Source organism: Balaenoptera musculus, chromosome 3 (assembly GCF_009873245.2).
Source record: "Balaenoptera musculus isolate JJ_BM4_2016_0621 chromosome 3, mBalMus1.pri.v3, whole genome shotgun sequence".
Lineage (NCBI taxonomy): Eukaryota > Metazoa > Chordata > Mammalia > Artiodactyla > Balaenopteridae > Balaenoptera > Balaenoptera musculus.
Genome location: NC_045787.1, coordinates 105,285,636 through 105,299,321, shown reverse-complemented (window position 1 = coordinate 105,299,321; position 13,686 = coordinate 105,285,636). Strand labels below are relative to the sequence as shown.

General features: G+C 42.4%; 1 protein-coding gene across 1 annotated transcript in view; it reads left to right on the top strand.

Moving 5' to 3' along the window:
• Nucleotides 1–4,965, top strand: part of FBN2 (fibrillin 2) — a 223,821-nt gene extending 218,856 nt beyond the window's left edge. The window contains 3 exon segments of the mRNA XM_036848958.1: nucleotides 810–1,041; nucleotides 2,287–2,458; nucleotides 4,319–4,965. Coding sequence (XP_036704853.1) covers nucleotides 810–1,041; nucleotides 2,287–2,458; nucleotides 4,319–4,693 — 779 coding nt within the window. The 3' untranslated portion in view covers nucleotides 4,694–4,965.
• Nucleotides 4,966–13,686: the final 8,721 nt, after the last annotated feature.

The following is a 13,686-nucleotide window of genomic DNA, read 5'->3' as shown; positions in this document are numbered from 1 at the left end:
AAAACCTATGTCAGCTGATGGCTTGGTGCAAACCTATGTCAGAAGGCAAAGTCTGCATTTGATGCATTCTCAAGTGTTAAAAGTGTACGAGGTTATTGGTTCAGAAGTTTCAATTAAATAATGTTCATTTAAGGTATTTAAATTTTTTATCTGTTTTTCTTTCCATATATAGTGAAGGCTTTGGGAATTGCTGGGAGAATGGATAAAAATACAGATATAAATAGAGGCTTTTAAAAAATTGACATGTAATTCACATATCATAAAATTCACCTTTTAAAATGTACAGTTCAGTGGTTTTTAGTATATTCTCACAGCAGTGTGCAAACATCAACACCACAATATCTTCATCCCCCCAGAAAGAAACCCCATACCCATTAGAAGTCATTCTCCATTTCTCCCTCCCTGCAGCTCCTGGCAGCTAGTAATCTGCTTTCTGTCTCTGTGAAATCTGTCTGAAGTATAGGCTTTTGAAGTAACCCTCTGATAAGAGAACAGAAGAGTTCTTCAGTAGTCAAACTGCAAATATCTGTCCCCAGAGGCTGCCAGGGTATTCAGAAAAACCTAGTACAAACAGAATATAAAAGGGCGGGGCAAGGTTTTGTTTAAGTCATAATTTAGGGGGATTTGTTGGGTCTTGTTGTGTCTTTTAAAATTTCATAGGCTTTGCAAATCGACCATCAGGGTAAACATTTTAAAAATACAGCTCTAGAGCTATTTCCCCTGGAAAATCATAGGTACTTTGAAACTCAGGCTCTTCTTTGCCCCACTGCCCCTACCCCTTGTAAGAGTCTCTTGCTTTATGTTCATAGATGAGAATGAGTGCTCCAATCCAAATGCCTGTGGCTCTGCTTCCTGCTACAACACCCTGGGGAGCTACAAGTGCGCCTGCCCCTCTGGGTTCTCCTTCGACCAGTTCTCCAGTGCCTGCCACGACGTGAACGAGTGCTCGTCTTCCAAGAACCCGTGCAATTACGGCTGCTCCAACACGGAAGGGGGCTACCTCTGCGGCTGCCCACCTGGCTACTACAGAGTGGGACAGGGGTAAGGCCCTCCGCCTCCCCGCACACAGGAAGGCGAGCGTGGTCCAGCTCAGGCTGCCCTCCCCGTGTTCAGGCCGCCTGGCCGCCCGGCACTGGGAGGCGGGAGTGAATGGTGATTAAAAGCCCACAAGGGAGAAGCACTGATCAGGGCACTTAGGGAATGGGAGGAGGAAGCACATGGAAGAAGAAGCACATGGGAAGGCATGTGGATTACCTCCTTTGTGGTGAGCATAAGACTCGAACGTGTATACAGGTTATCACTCTCTTGCCTCTTGAAATGGCCTGAGTGGATTCAGTTGGATTCCCTCAAGGCCAGAGACAAGCAGTTGTCTAAAAATGCTGCGGCTCACGTGTTGTCAGAGACACCTGAGTTAAGAGGTACAAATGGAAATGGCTTCACCCCAGATTCTTCTGTGAATTTTGGCAGGTGCTAGCTCCATGCTCCCTGAGGAAGGAGTTGTCCCTCTCTTTGCTCATCTGGTTTTTTGTTGCACAGAGAGGATGCGCCTGGTTGGTGTGACACTGTCTCCACAAGGCTGGGTTCCCTCCAGCTAGTCGCACTTGCCCAAGTGCAGCTGTCTCAAGTCCTATCAGCTGCAGATGAGGTGCTGGCCACCTGCATCCTTCCTTCAAGGAAGCCAGTGCTCAACAGCACAGAAGATAAGAGTTTAGGAGTCAGTCAGGGTCACCCTCCTCAGAAGGAGCAGTGTGTGAGTCAGACACTGAGGGTCGTGAACTAGTATGTCCACTGTGGGTACATAATAATGCTTGAAACAAAAGTCTTGGTGTAGACAAGGGTCATTTAGAGCCAGCTCGCTGACTCTTTCACTAACCAGAATTGGAGTTCAGAAATCTCAGTTGGTAAAGCAGAGAGCTTTGTTGTGAGCAGCAAACATAGGCTTCAGGCTTTTGAATCAAAAGAACTTCTGGCACTCTCTTTGGAAATTCATACTTTGCTTTTATCTTCTTGATTTAACTACACATAGTGCTTCAGTCTAATTAGGATTGAAAATTGGGGAAACTTGGGGCTCACTCTTAGAAGAAATTTGCTGTTCAAAATAAAGGAGAATCTCACGTATTAAGTGTTGAAGAAAAGAGTTACCGAGACTATTAGGTTTTTATATTTATGATCTTAGGGTTTGCTTTGTGGGTTTCTTATTTTGGAAAAATCTCTGCTCTACCTCTGGAAAACAGTAGTCAACATTATAATGAAGTCTAACATCACCTTGCATCCTATTGCAAATAGCCACTGTGTCTCAGGAATGGGATTTAACAAAGGGCAGTACCTGTCGGTGGATGCAGAAGTGGATGAAGAGAACGCTCTGTCCCCGGAAGCATGCTATGAGTGCAAAATCAACGGCTACTCTAAGAAAGACAGCAGACAGAAGAGAAGTCTTTATGAACCCAAACCCACTGCTGTGAGTAACCTCACTTTGTTTTGTCACCAGATCTTATCCATATGGAGTCACGTATATTTTGCAGTAAACTTTTATGTCGGTTTCAGCCTCAGTGAAGCTAAAACTGTCATGAAATTTATTGGCTAAATTCATGGACACACTATGGCAGAGACAAGTAAATTAAAATTAGAGGCATTTTTAGCTCAAAACACAAGGACTGGGAGACTTTAAGATTCACAGTTTCAGATCATATGTTTTCATTCTTTGATTTGTGCCAGAAGGCAATAATACGTCCTTCTAGGAAATAATTATTTTGAAATGATTCAAAAACCAAAATTATTTTGAATCTGTCCAGTTCTGTTGTATACATATGTAGTACACTGGGCTGATTTTAATTTTCAGTAGGTAAGCCAACTAGGTCTTCTATTGTAATATTTACAAGACAGGTGTTCCTCCCATAAAGAGTTTATCTCCACATAACTTATATTTTGTAAGGAGCTGAAGATCTGAATTGCCTGCTGCTGCTATGTCTTTGCTGTTCATAGTATTTAGCAGAGTGGTTAAAGGGGCGGGCCACAGACTTCCTGATTTTGAATATGTTCCCTGATCCTCCCTACTTACTACCCATGTTACATGGGCCATTTTACTTAACCTCTCTCTACCTCAATTTCTTCACCTGTGAAATGGGAATAAAAATAATTATCTCTGAAGGCTGACAAGAAGATTGAGTGATTACTGTGAAGCTCCTGGAATGGTGCCTGGCATAAGCATCATACGTGTTCTCCGAATAGTACCCGGTATCTGGAGATGTTTTCCCCCAGACATCAGGGAGAGTACCATCCTTGTCAGTTAGTGTTACTGCAGAATTCCCCATCAAAAAACCTAGTCTTCAACTCACTGGCTGTGTGAATTGGGCAATTTGTTTCAGTTTTCTGGGCCTCAGAAACTTATTTGTAAGACTAGATAGACTTCGCTAGCCAAAAAGTCTCTGGTTCTATTTTATAATAATAAATAGGCCAGCATTACATTTACCTTGCTTAGACTGGGGTGTCTAACTGATATTTAAATATGCCAACTGAGATATTCATCAAGTATCCCAAACTACAAATCCAGAAATTCTGCTCATAAAGCCTTCCCATCGTAGTTCTGGGGACAGGATTTTGTCTGCACACTGATGGGGGCACTTCTGCGCCACTTTTCTCAAGTTCTTGGCAGGCGCCCACTCAAAGCATTGATTTTTTTTTTTTTTTTTTGCCTATCTTACTGAAATAGCATTCCTAAACCTCCCATACCACTGACTGAGGGAGACTTGGTTCATCTGGGCCGTGCCCTATTGGTTTTTTACCAAAGCTGGTTCAAACCTGAGCCCTGACGACTCCGCAGGTCCCTCCCTCTGCACTAACAGCTCCCAGCAAAGACACTCACTCATGGTTTGTGACCATAAAATCAACCTGGGCCTTCAGAGTGAAGAGCCCTCTGGGGACAGTCCCTGCTGTTGGATAACAGCTGCACTTCTCGTTTTAACTCCGGCAAAAAAAAAAAAAAAAAAAATTACAGTCATTTCCTAAATTGTCTCTTGTTTATTATTAATAAGCATGATATTCCATAAACGTAACAAAAAAAACTTGATATGTGAGTGCTCCCCGTAGGCCCAGACCTGTAACTTTACCTGGATAAGGCTGAGTGAGAAGTCGTAAAGATTTACAGGGCATACTCTGTGGAATTGACCTTTTCTCCCAGCCGACAGTTAAGTTACAAGCAGAGTGAGGAGGGGGCAGAGATACATCGTCCTTGTGGCTGTACCCCGACAGCAGGCTCCTTTTGGGTCATCTACCTGTGCTGTCGAAGCTCTTCCCACATCGTTTCCTGCTCTTTCTCCAGGTTGAACAGATCAGCCTGGAGAGCGTCGACATGGACAGCCCCATGAAAATGAAGTTCAACCTTTCCGGCCTTGGCTCTAAGGAGCACATCCTAGAACTCATGCCCGCCATTGAGCCACTCAACAACCACATCCGCTATGTCATCTCCCAAGGGAATGACGATGGCATCTTCCGCATCCACCAAAGGAATGGGCTCAGCTACTTGCACACAGCCAAGAGGAAGCTCGTGCCTGGCACACACACACTGGAAATCACTAGCATCCCTCTCTACAAGAAAAAGGAGCTTAAGAAACTGGAAGACAGCAATGAGGACGACTACCTCCTAGGGGAGCTCGGGGAGGCTCTCAGAATGAGGCTGCAGATTCAACTCTATTAACCCCTTGCAGACTTGGTTCCAGGCTCAAATCCCTGCACAGCCAGCCTTCAGAAGCCCCTGAGAAATCAATGACTAATTTTAAAGAGGAAAAAAAAAGACTTTTATTTCTTTCCTCCCTGTCTCAGACTTTAGAATGTTGACCCTCACAGGGAGTGATAATTAGACTCTGGTGTGGCCAAAGATTTGAGTACAGAGGCAACCGTGGTTACTGTATTTTCTATATAACTTCACTTTAAAATATATTAAAAAAAAAAAAAAACCTAAATATTCAAGAGATCAGCATATGGCACTAAATGCACAAAAATAATGTGAGCTTTTTTTTTTCCTGTTAGCAGTCTGTAACACTTTGGGTATTTTGCTATAGTTGCTAATTAAAAAAATATAGATGTTTATTTATTTTTAATGCAGTAATATATGGAGAAATGAACAAACTATGTAAACAAAAAGGGAAACTCACTTGTTTTTCTTTAGATTTATAAATTTGAGCTATTTCTTTTAGAGGTGCTTTTTAAAAAATTCAGTAGACTCAAGAGGTGTTTCCGTTGGTTTTCTGCCAGTCATCCAACTGGTACACATCTGATTATTTTAAAGGAAGCCTCACAGAGCTGAACGGGCAGTGTAATCAATGTGTCATTAGATCCTTTATAAAGGAGACCAAAGCCAGAACAGCTCATTGTGATGATATTTCACATCACCAGACACACCAGGCAACAGAAGATGAAGCACAACCACTGTAGCAAAATACCTTGACTGCTTGTGAGACCAGTAGCGTTGCAGGCCAAACCGTACTGTATTTCCTTCTCATAACCTCAAGGAAGCACATGTGCTACCCACAACACCTCATTCTTACCCAGGGCGTGCTGCATACTTGTGGTATTGTAGGCAGCTGAAGAACTGCTGTTCCTTCGGAAAGGAACACCTGGCGTTCTGTAGTGTTTGGTGCTGTCTTAGATTAATGGTGCATTTATTATGTTCAAGCTATTTCAGGATTGCCATATGTGCAAACAAATCATGCAGTACAGCCAAGGAATATATGTTGTTTTTTTTTAAATCCATTTTTTTTAGAATTTTCATTAATACTGTAGTTATACACCATATGTCTCGTTTTATCATAGCCTATTGTGTATGAAAGATGTTTGTACAATGAATTGATGTTTAGTTTGCTTTAGTCATTTAAAAAGATATTGTACCAGGATGTGCTAATAAGAGTACGTCCCCGCGTTCTTCTCAACCCAAGAACCTGTCCCTGGACCAGTGACCAAACCTCATATGTGAAATGGCCAAAGCACATGCAGGCTCTGGGTTGTTCCTCTCACACCTGTGCTGACCAAAGATTAGTCACCAGTTAGATCCAGTTTGGGACTTTGTTTTGTTTTCTAATAACTAAAAAAACAAACAGTGTAAATTTGTAATCAAGTGTTTATGAGGAAAAACTTATGGCTTTTGGTTTTGTTTGTTTTCGTAGGTCTGTGTATCAAATATGACACTTTTCTTGCAATAAAGCTTATTTTGGGGTAGCCTTCCGACTGAGAGTTTTATGGGACTACAACCCCTGTTTTGTCTGTGGGAGGGGCTGGGGGCTTTGCTTACAGGGATCTGTATGAAAGTACCAGAAGGAAAGCCAGGCACATTTACAAGAAAACAAGCAACTGCTGTCAAGTCTGTGACACAAAGTAAGCAGCAGTGTTCAACTGACAATTACAATGTAAGGTCATATTCAAATTGAAGGACATAGTCAAGGCCGTTGGTTGTTCACTTCTGCGTAGACTCTAAGCCTCCAAGGACCCATCTTCCTAGAGACCTAAGAATCTCTTCACTTCGTCCTCACCTGTGGCTTGAGTGCCATTGTGTTAAAGCACCCTAAAACACCTGTGAGGAAGTGAAACATTCTCTTAAGGGTCTTCCTTCTTAGGGTTTTCCTGAACTTGAGTTTTTAGGCAAAAGTATGCAGCAGGCATACCCCAGGCCAAATGGCACCTTTACCAAAAATAACAGGAAGAGATCTTCCTGTCTCTTGCAGTGTTGTACACTGTCCTCACAGGACAAGTATATAGATAGGAGAAGTCGTTTAACAGGGACTCTCTTCTGATACACAGCTGAAATGAGAACAGACACTCTCTGAAGTTAATTCTATACAAAGTTTGAGAATGTGTGTGCTGAAATTTTTCATCCAAGGAATAAGAAAACAAGGAAATATTATGACTGATCTTAATGCTGTTCTTAGCCAACCAGAAATTAGCTGCATGGAATAAGGGAAGTATTTGCCTTGAGGCATCCTTTAAAACTTAACATGCATCTTCAGTTTCATCTGGCATCTGTTACTGGTACAGCGTGAGTGCTGTAATATGAAATTACCTGGAACCAAATTTGACTCTGACTTTGAATGTTGAGCAACAGTGCTCTTAGTTTAGCTTTAACCTGCTCTGGAGGAAGTTCGAGAATCCACACCATTAGGTGCTTTACCGAGAAGAGAAAAAAAAAAAAAATCATTAGGTGCTTTACACAGAAGAATGTACTAGAAGGAAATGACTACTTCGAGATGCTCCTTCCAGGAAGAACCTTTTTGGGCACGTCTGATAGCTTTATTACAACTCTGTTATTGTGAGCACTGACGCAGCCGTGATTAGTTTGTGCCTCTCTGGTAACTAAATGCTAATGATATATCCTGTACCATTTTGTCTTTCTCATTAACTGTCCCCTCAGAAATTACCTTGGCTAAGTTACAGAAAACTTCACACAAGACTAAATTAATAATGTAAGCCCAGACATATAAACCAAATCCAGCAGGTACATGTAATAGTAAAATAATAAGCAATAATTTGGTCTTCAGCTGACATGAATTCCTTTTCCACTAGCATTTAGATTTGGAGCTTTTAAAAATTTAGGCCCATTTAGTACTTTTTATTTTGTTCCTTATTTGTGGTAGGTGAAGGTTCATTTGCACATGAACATTGAAAATAATTTAAGGTAATATATAAGGATTTTACTCTAAATTCTAACATCTGCCCTTTTTCATTATCTAGGAATATCAAACAGGATAATTCATAGATCTGTCCCTTCTAAGGTTTTGTTTTGCCTTCTTGGTTCAAGAATAAATGCTTATGGTAGAGGGTGGGGAACACAACTAAAATTTACAGAGCATCAGTTTGAGACCTACAGACCTTTTGGTTCATATCCTTGAGGCTTCGAGGGAAATGAGTCAATTCATATGTTAAATTGAACCATGAGGAATTCCCAATATTTGGCCATGTTTGACTTACAAAATGGTAATTTCACATGGTTCGATAGATAAGTAGTTCAGAAATATTCATGTTTCTCAAGAAGAGGCTGGAAATCTGAATATTTCCCTTCTCTTTGAAAGAATCAATTCTGTTCACTTCTTTCCATGCTGCTTGTGGCTCATTTGAACTTCTAATTTACAATAGTCCACAAGAGAATGAATGTACATAATTTATTCAAACAGCCACTTTCTTTCACGCTCCAAAGACTTTGGAAAGAGTCTAAATCACACATCTTTGGGGCCTTGAGGGGATTACTGGAAACTGTTTAAAGACAAAGACAAATCCATTGGGAAAGGTTAAATATAGCCCATGTTTTTTAAAAAAATAAAGGGGAAACTTTAGGAATCGTTACTTCTAAAGAGACGGGAAAGATGGTGATTCATTAACACCCCACAGGAAGTGAAGGTGACAGCTGTTTTGCAATCTCAGCCAAGCCTGCCTTTGATATCTAGCTTATGGTTCTATTTTATTTTTTATTTTTTTTTAGCATGATAGCTTTCTCAAATAAATACAAAGCCATGGTTTTCTTGCTTAATAAGAAGTATGTGTTTCTGACCTTAGTTCTCTTTGAAAATCCATTTGATGTACAGAGCGAGAGTCCTGAAACACAATGAGCAGCTCACTAAATTCAGCATTTCAGCCACTGAGACAGTATCACTTCGCAGGTAAAAGAAAGAGATCTTCAGATCAGGCCGGCCTGAGTTTAGCAAGTGGGGGATAGGACAAGCTCACCGACTCCCTTGGATATGCTGCCCCCTCTGAGATCCTATCCGCCCCACTTTTGGATGGATGGGTGGGTAGAAGCCTCCTGGGTGTCCTGGTGTGATGTGCAAGGCACTTTTATTCATGTCCAATTAGTTGTAAACGAAAGAGGAGTTAAAAGGACGGACTCGATCCAACAAGCTACACGATGTCCCTGAGCCTTGGTCTCTTTCCTAGGATGATGCTTCCCTTCAGTGTGGCTGAGAAAACACAGTGAGACAGTCCAGGCAGCGCAGTCAGTGGAGGGCTGAGCACACAGCAAGCACGCAGTAACTGTCAGCTGCTCTTCTTCCTCTTCCTCCTCCCACCATTCCTACAGCCACAGTATGGGGTAGAATGTACCCCCATATTCACACAAAACTCCTTCCCAAGTGTGGCCCTGAAATTACGACCTTCCCACTGAACTGTACGGGTTAACTAGCATCCAGGACGTGTCTCCTAAGTGGTCTGTACCTCTAGGGAGAAGGCCTGGTGTGCTCATGAGAGTTTACAGTCTCCACTGTGCTCTTCACTTACTGCAGTCACCAGCTACAGCCCTGGAAGTTCAGGCCACCAACACAACCAGAGCCCTCCTATCTACAGATGCCTAGGAAACCAAACGTGAAGGAGAACACAGACATCTAATAATCATTTTTAGAGTGATGTAGTGCCATGGAAAGTCAGAGCTACAGAGGCCTTTGGAAACCTACTCATATGTACATGTGAGGAAACTGAGGCCCAGATTCATAACCGAGCTAACTGTACTGCTAGTTTCCACCCAGGTGAGACCAGAACCCTGGCTGCACGGTTGTAGTCTGGTACTATTCATACTTCCACTACATGGTCAGCCTACTTGGATCTCTTTTAAACCCTCAGGATATAGGCCAGTTCCCATGGTTTTGGCTCACATTGAATCCAAAAATGTTTTCCAAGCACGATTCAAGCACTGCTTTTTGTTTTGTCTACCCCACCCTCTGTGTAACTGCACCCAACCTCCTGTAGACCAGAGGTTTGTATATACACTAGAATGCCAAGATACTGGCTGCCACAGAGTAGACCCCACCTAAATCACGTGCTGCCTTAAAAGCACGCTAGAGCTCTGACTTTCAAAGGGTTAAATGTTTTATTTAAACCAGACCTTCAAAACATTAAAAAAAAAAAACACATACACTTTTGTTTCAGTAAGAACACTTAAGGAAAGCACACTAGTTGCTTGTGTTGCTTAATTGTCATTTTTTTCCTTTTCCTGTGAGCCTAAGAAAGATATTACTAGATTAAGCTGGCTTACTTTTGAAAGAGCCAAGAACCAACAGCTCATATTAGTCACCCCCGTTAGGGCTGCAGATGAAATGTCAGGATGTAGTGTAGACATTTTCCAAAGGAAAACAGGAAAACGCTTTACACGATTCTGAGAGCAAACCATAGGGAAAGTTAGCACTACAAGCCTTCCCCAGACAACTACTGCTACATGTGTGAGTTCCATTAAGGAAATAGCAGTGAAGGCTGTGAATGGCCAATTCCTGAGAAACATGTCAAAAAAGCAGCCCCTTGGCCTGCTCAGGCTGCCTAGGTTTCTGCTCCTGGGTTTACCGCCTTCCTTCCACACCCCAGCACCCCTGTACTGAGGGAACCCATTCATGCAGGGATGAACTTAGAGCCTCGGGCCTGTGCATCCATGAATGTAAGGCCTGAGACAGAGTCCAAGACCCATGGTCATGTATCAGCACCTAGGAACTCAGTGTGAGATGAATCTGTACCTTAGTCGTTCTGGTAATTCACAGAGCCAAGGCCAGGAAATAGTCAATGAGTAAATGAAAGGAGGGAGAGGATTCTAAGACTCTCCATAGGATCTACCGCCTTGGGTAGTAGTGGACGGCCACACGACACCACGGACCACCTGGAGAGCTGGGCCTCGTCCAAGGCATGGGTGGTTTCACAGTAATGATTTCACTGGACATCATCTGGACAGATTTCTGGGGGTCAATCTGGAGGTATCGTCCCTTCTCTCTGGAGGACTTTCTTGATTTATGCTGCTTTTCTGCACCTTCCTAGGGAGCCCCATAGATCTTACCCAAGATGATAGTAGATTGAAAGCTCTTTGGGAAGGCTGACTATAATTGGGATTTGTCACATGAGGGGACACCCCCGTCCAAACCTGAACTGAAGCTGCTGTTGCTTCTGTAGTGTCGTGGGTGGGAGAAGAGGCCCAATAACTTTTTTTCTTAAGACACAGATTACACACTTCTTGTTTTTGAAACAAACTGATTGTGTGAATATTTGTTGGGTAGTTATTACCCAGTCCTAAAAAGATTTTTCCCTCCAAAAGCCTACAGTCAATTCAGGGAAACAAGATAACCACATAAGATTATGAAGTGGTATGTGGTTAAGGGCCCAGACAAATGCCCCAGACTTTCTTTTTTAAAAAGTCTTTATTGAATTTGTTACAATATTGCTTCTGTTTTATGTGTTGGTTTTTTGGCCGTGAGGCATATGGGTGGGATCTTAGCTCCCGGACCAGGGATTGAACCCGCACCCCGCTGCACCGGAAGGCTAAGTCTCAAACACTGGACCGCCGGGAAAGTCCCCCAGACTTTGTCTTGAAAAAGCAAGTGGCCGTTGAAATGTAGAGCTACTGGCGATGGTCTTTTGGAGATGGTGAGAATTGAACTGGACCTTGTAGAATGAGGCAGATTTGGATACAAGGTAGAAAGTTGGAAGGATTTCCTCGGGGATAGAATAAGATGAACAAACCTTGGAAGCGATAGCATGGATGGCCTATTGGAACACAAAGAAAAGATAGGCCAGTGGGTCTTGAATTATGGTACCATAAAGAACAAAAGAGAAGATTATTAGGTAGTATGGGGCTTAGACATGAGGAACCCTGAAGGACTTGCTGAGCCATTTGGACTTTATCCTTTAGTCAATAGCTAGTGATGGTCATTGGTGTATGGATGAGAGTTGATGGAGAAGAGAGGACCTAGGACCAAGCCCTGGGAAATAGAATATGAGGAGCTGTCAGAGCATCTGGGAGAAAGAGAAAGTGGAGAAGTGATAAAGACCAGAAGAGAGGAGTATCAAGGATGCCTAGATAGGAAGGTGCTTAAGAAAAGTATCGTGAAAATTTTTTGCTAACAAAATCAAATCTTCTATGCGGCTGCTTCCCGCTAGCTATCCGTTTTACATTTGGTAGTATTTATAAGTCCATGCCACTCTCTCCCGTTGTCCCAGGGATAGGAAGGGTGGGAGGGAGACGCAAGAGGGAGGAGATATGGGGATATATGTATACGTATAGCTGATTCACTTTGTTATAAAGCAGAAACTAACACACCATTGTAAAGCAGTTATACTCCAATAAAGATGTAAAAAAAAAAAAATCAAATCTTCTCCTTTCCCACCCATATCTACTCACCACACCCTCCAATCTTCATCTCTTCCTTCACTTTAGTCACTTTGTTGCAAACGATGACAAAACAAATGGTTTACATGACCCTTGTCCACCTGTGTATCTGAGAGGTAGCATGGCAGAGTGGGAAAACGGTAGGCTTTGAGGCAAAAAAAGAACTGTGTTTGTATCCTGGCTGCCACTCATTCACTGGGTGGTATTAGTCAAGTTATGTTAAGTTTTCTAAGTTTCCGTTTGTGGCACATTTGCATTTTTTGCCTTTCCAGCATCCTTTCCCGGTGCTTTGTGACAACATACCAATTTTACTTTGGGTAACTACCCAGCCACCATCGCATACAGTCATATTAGGACTTCAAGGATCTCCACTTGCCCCCATTAGATTCTCTCTCCACGAAACTTGACACTTGACCAGAATAATGCAAGAGCAGATGCAAGAGCTCTTGCATTCATCCAAACAGTACCCCAAGGACAGTGTGGGTCAGTTCCAGCAATCTCGATTCCCAGGAGCTATTCCCTTCTATCTTCTTTCTAAGCCTGATTCTTCAGTTTTCCCAAAATTCTCTGAGCTCTCCTTTCAATCAGTTACTTTAGTTGTTAGAACAAGTTGTTGCTTTCATCTTAAGAATGCTAATATCTACCCTACTCCTAGGATTATTATGAGGATTAGAACTGTGGGACTCTCCAAGCATAGGACATAGAATACAGCTGCTTTAATGATGTCAAGAAGAAGGAACCGAGTTTTTCTCCGTCCCACCTCTGGTGTCCTCTATTACCATGAATATCTAAGCCAACTTGGGTCTGCCGTTCACAAGAGCTTTGCCACTTTCATTCACTATTTCTTGCATACCCCCCATCTCTCTGGTTTAGGCAGGATGGAGTTGGGTTGGGCACACTGGACTCCATCCCAGGAGAGGGAAACTACAGCCAGGCCTCTTTGTTTCTGAAGCGCTCGTTGGCGTCTGCTCTGCCCAGGAGGTAAATTTTTACATTTCACAAAGGACCAAGGAAAACTGCAGTAAGAACCATTCATGATCCCCGAGGATTATGCCCAACAGCCCCAAGCAGCCTGGATATAGCCCAGCTAAGTAAAAGAGATAAATTAAATGCTGTCAGCCACTTTAATTGTTTCTTTCCATGCTGTCATCCTTTGCTTTTCCTGCAATATTCTGCTAAACTGTTTCATGGGCTGATTGAGTACATGCACGTGAAATGTTGTGTCGAATAAATAATTACACAAGATGTTTTTGAAGGAATAAATGCATTTGGCCTAACAAAACTAATTCACATCTTAAAAAGCCAGCTTCTCCAAATGCCAGTTATGTCAGCTAACTATTTCTCCAGCAACCTCGCGATTTAATTCTTCACCCTTGTCTCCTTGGTCCTGCTACACACAAATGGTTTTCAGAATAGGAAAAAAAAAAAAGCTTTCCGGTGTCTGTTCTAAATTTGTTTCTATCTACTTTATGTCTCTACCTCTTCCTCATATTTGTTTTACAGCAAAAACAAAATAGAGGAATGATATCAACCAGGCCCCAAAGGTTTATATATCTGTAAGTTCCCTTTTGCTG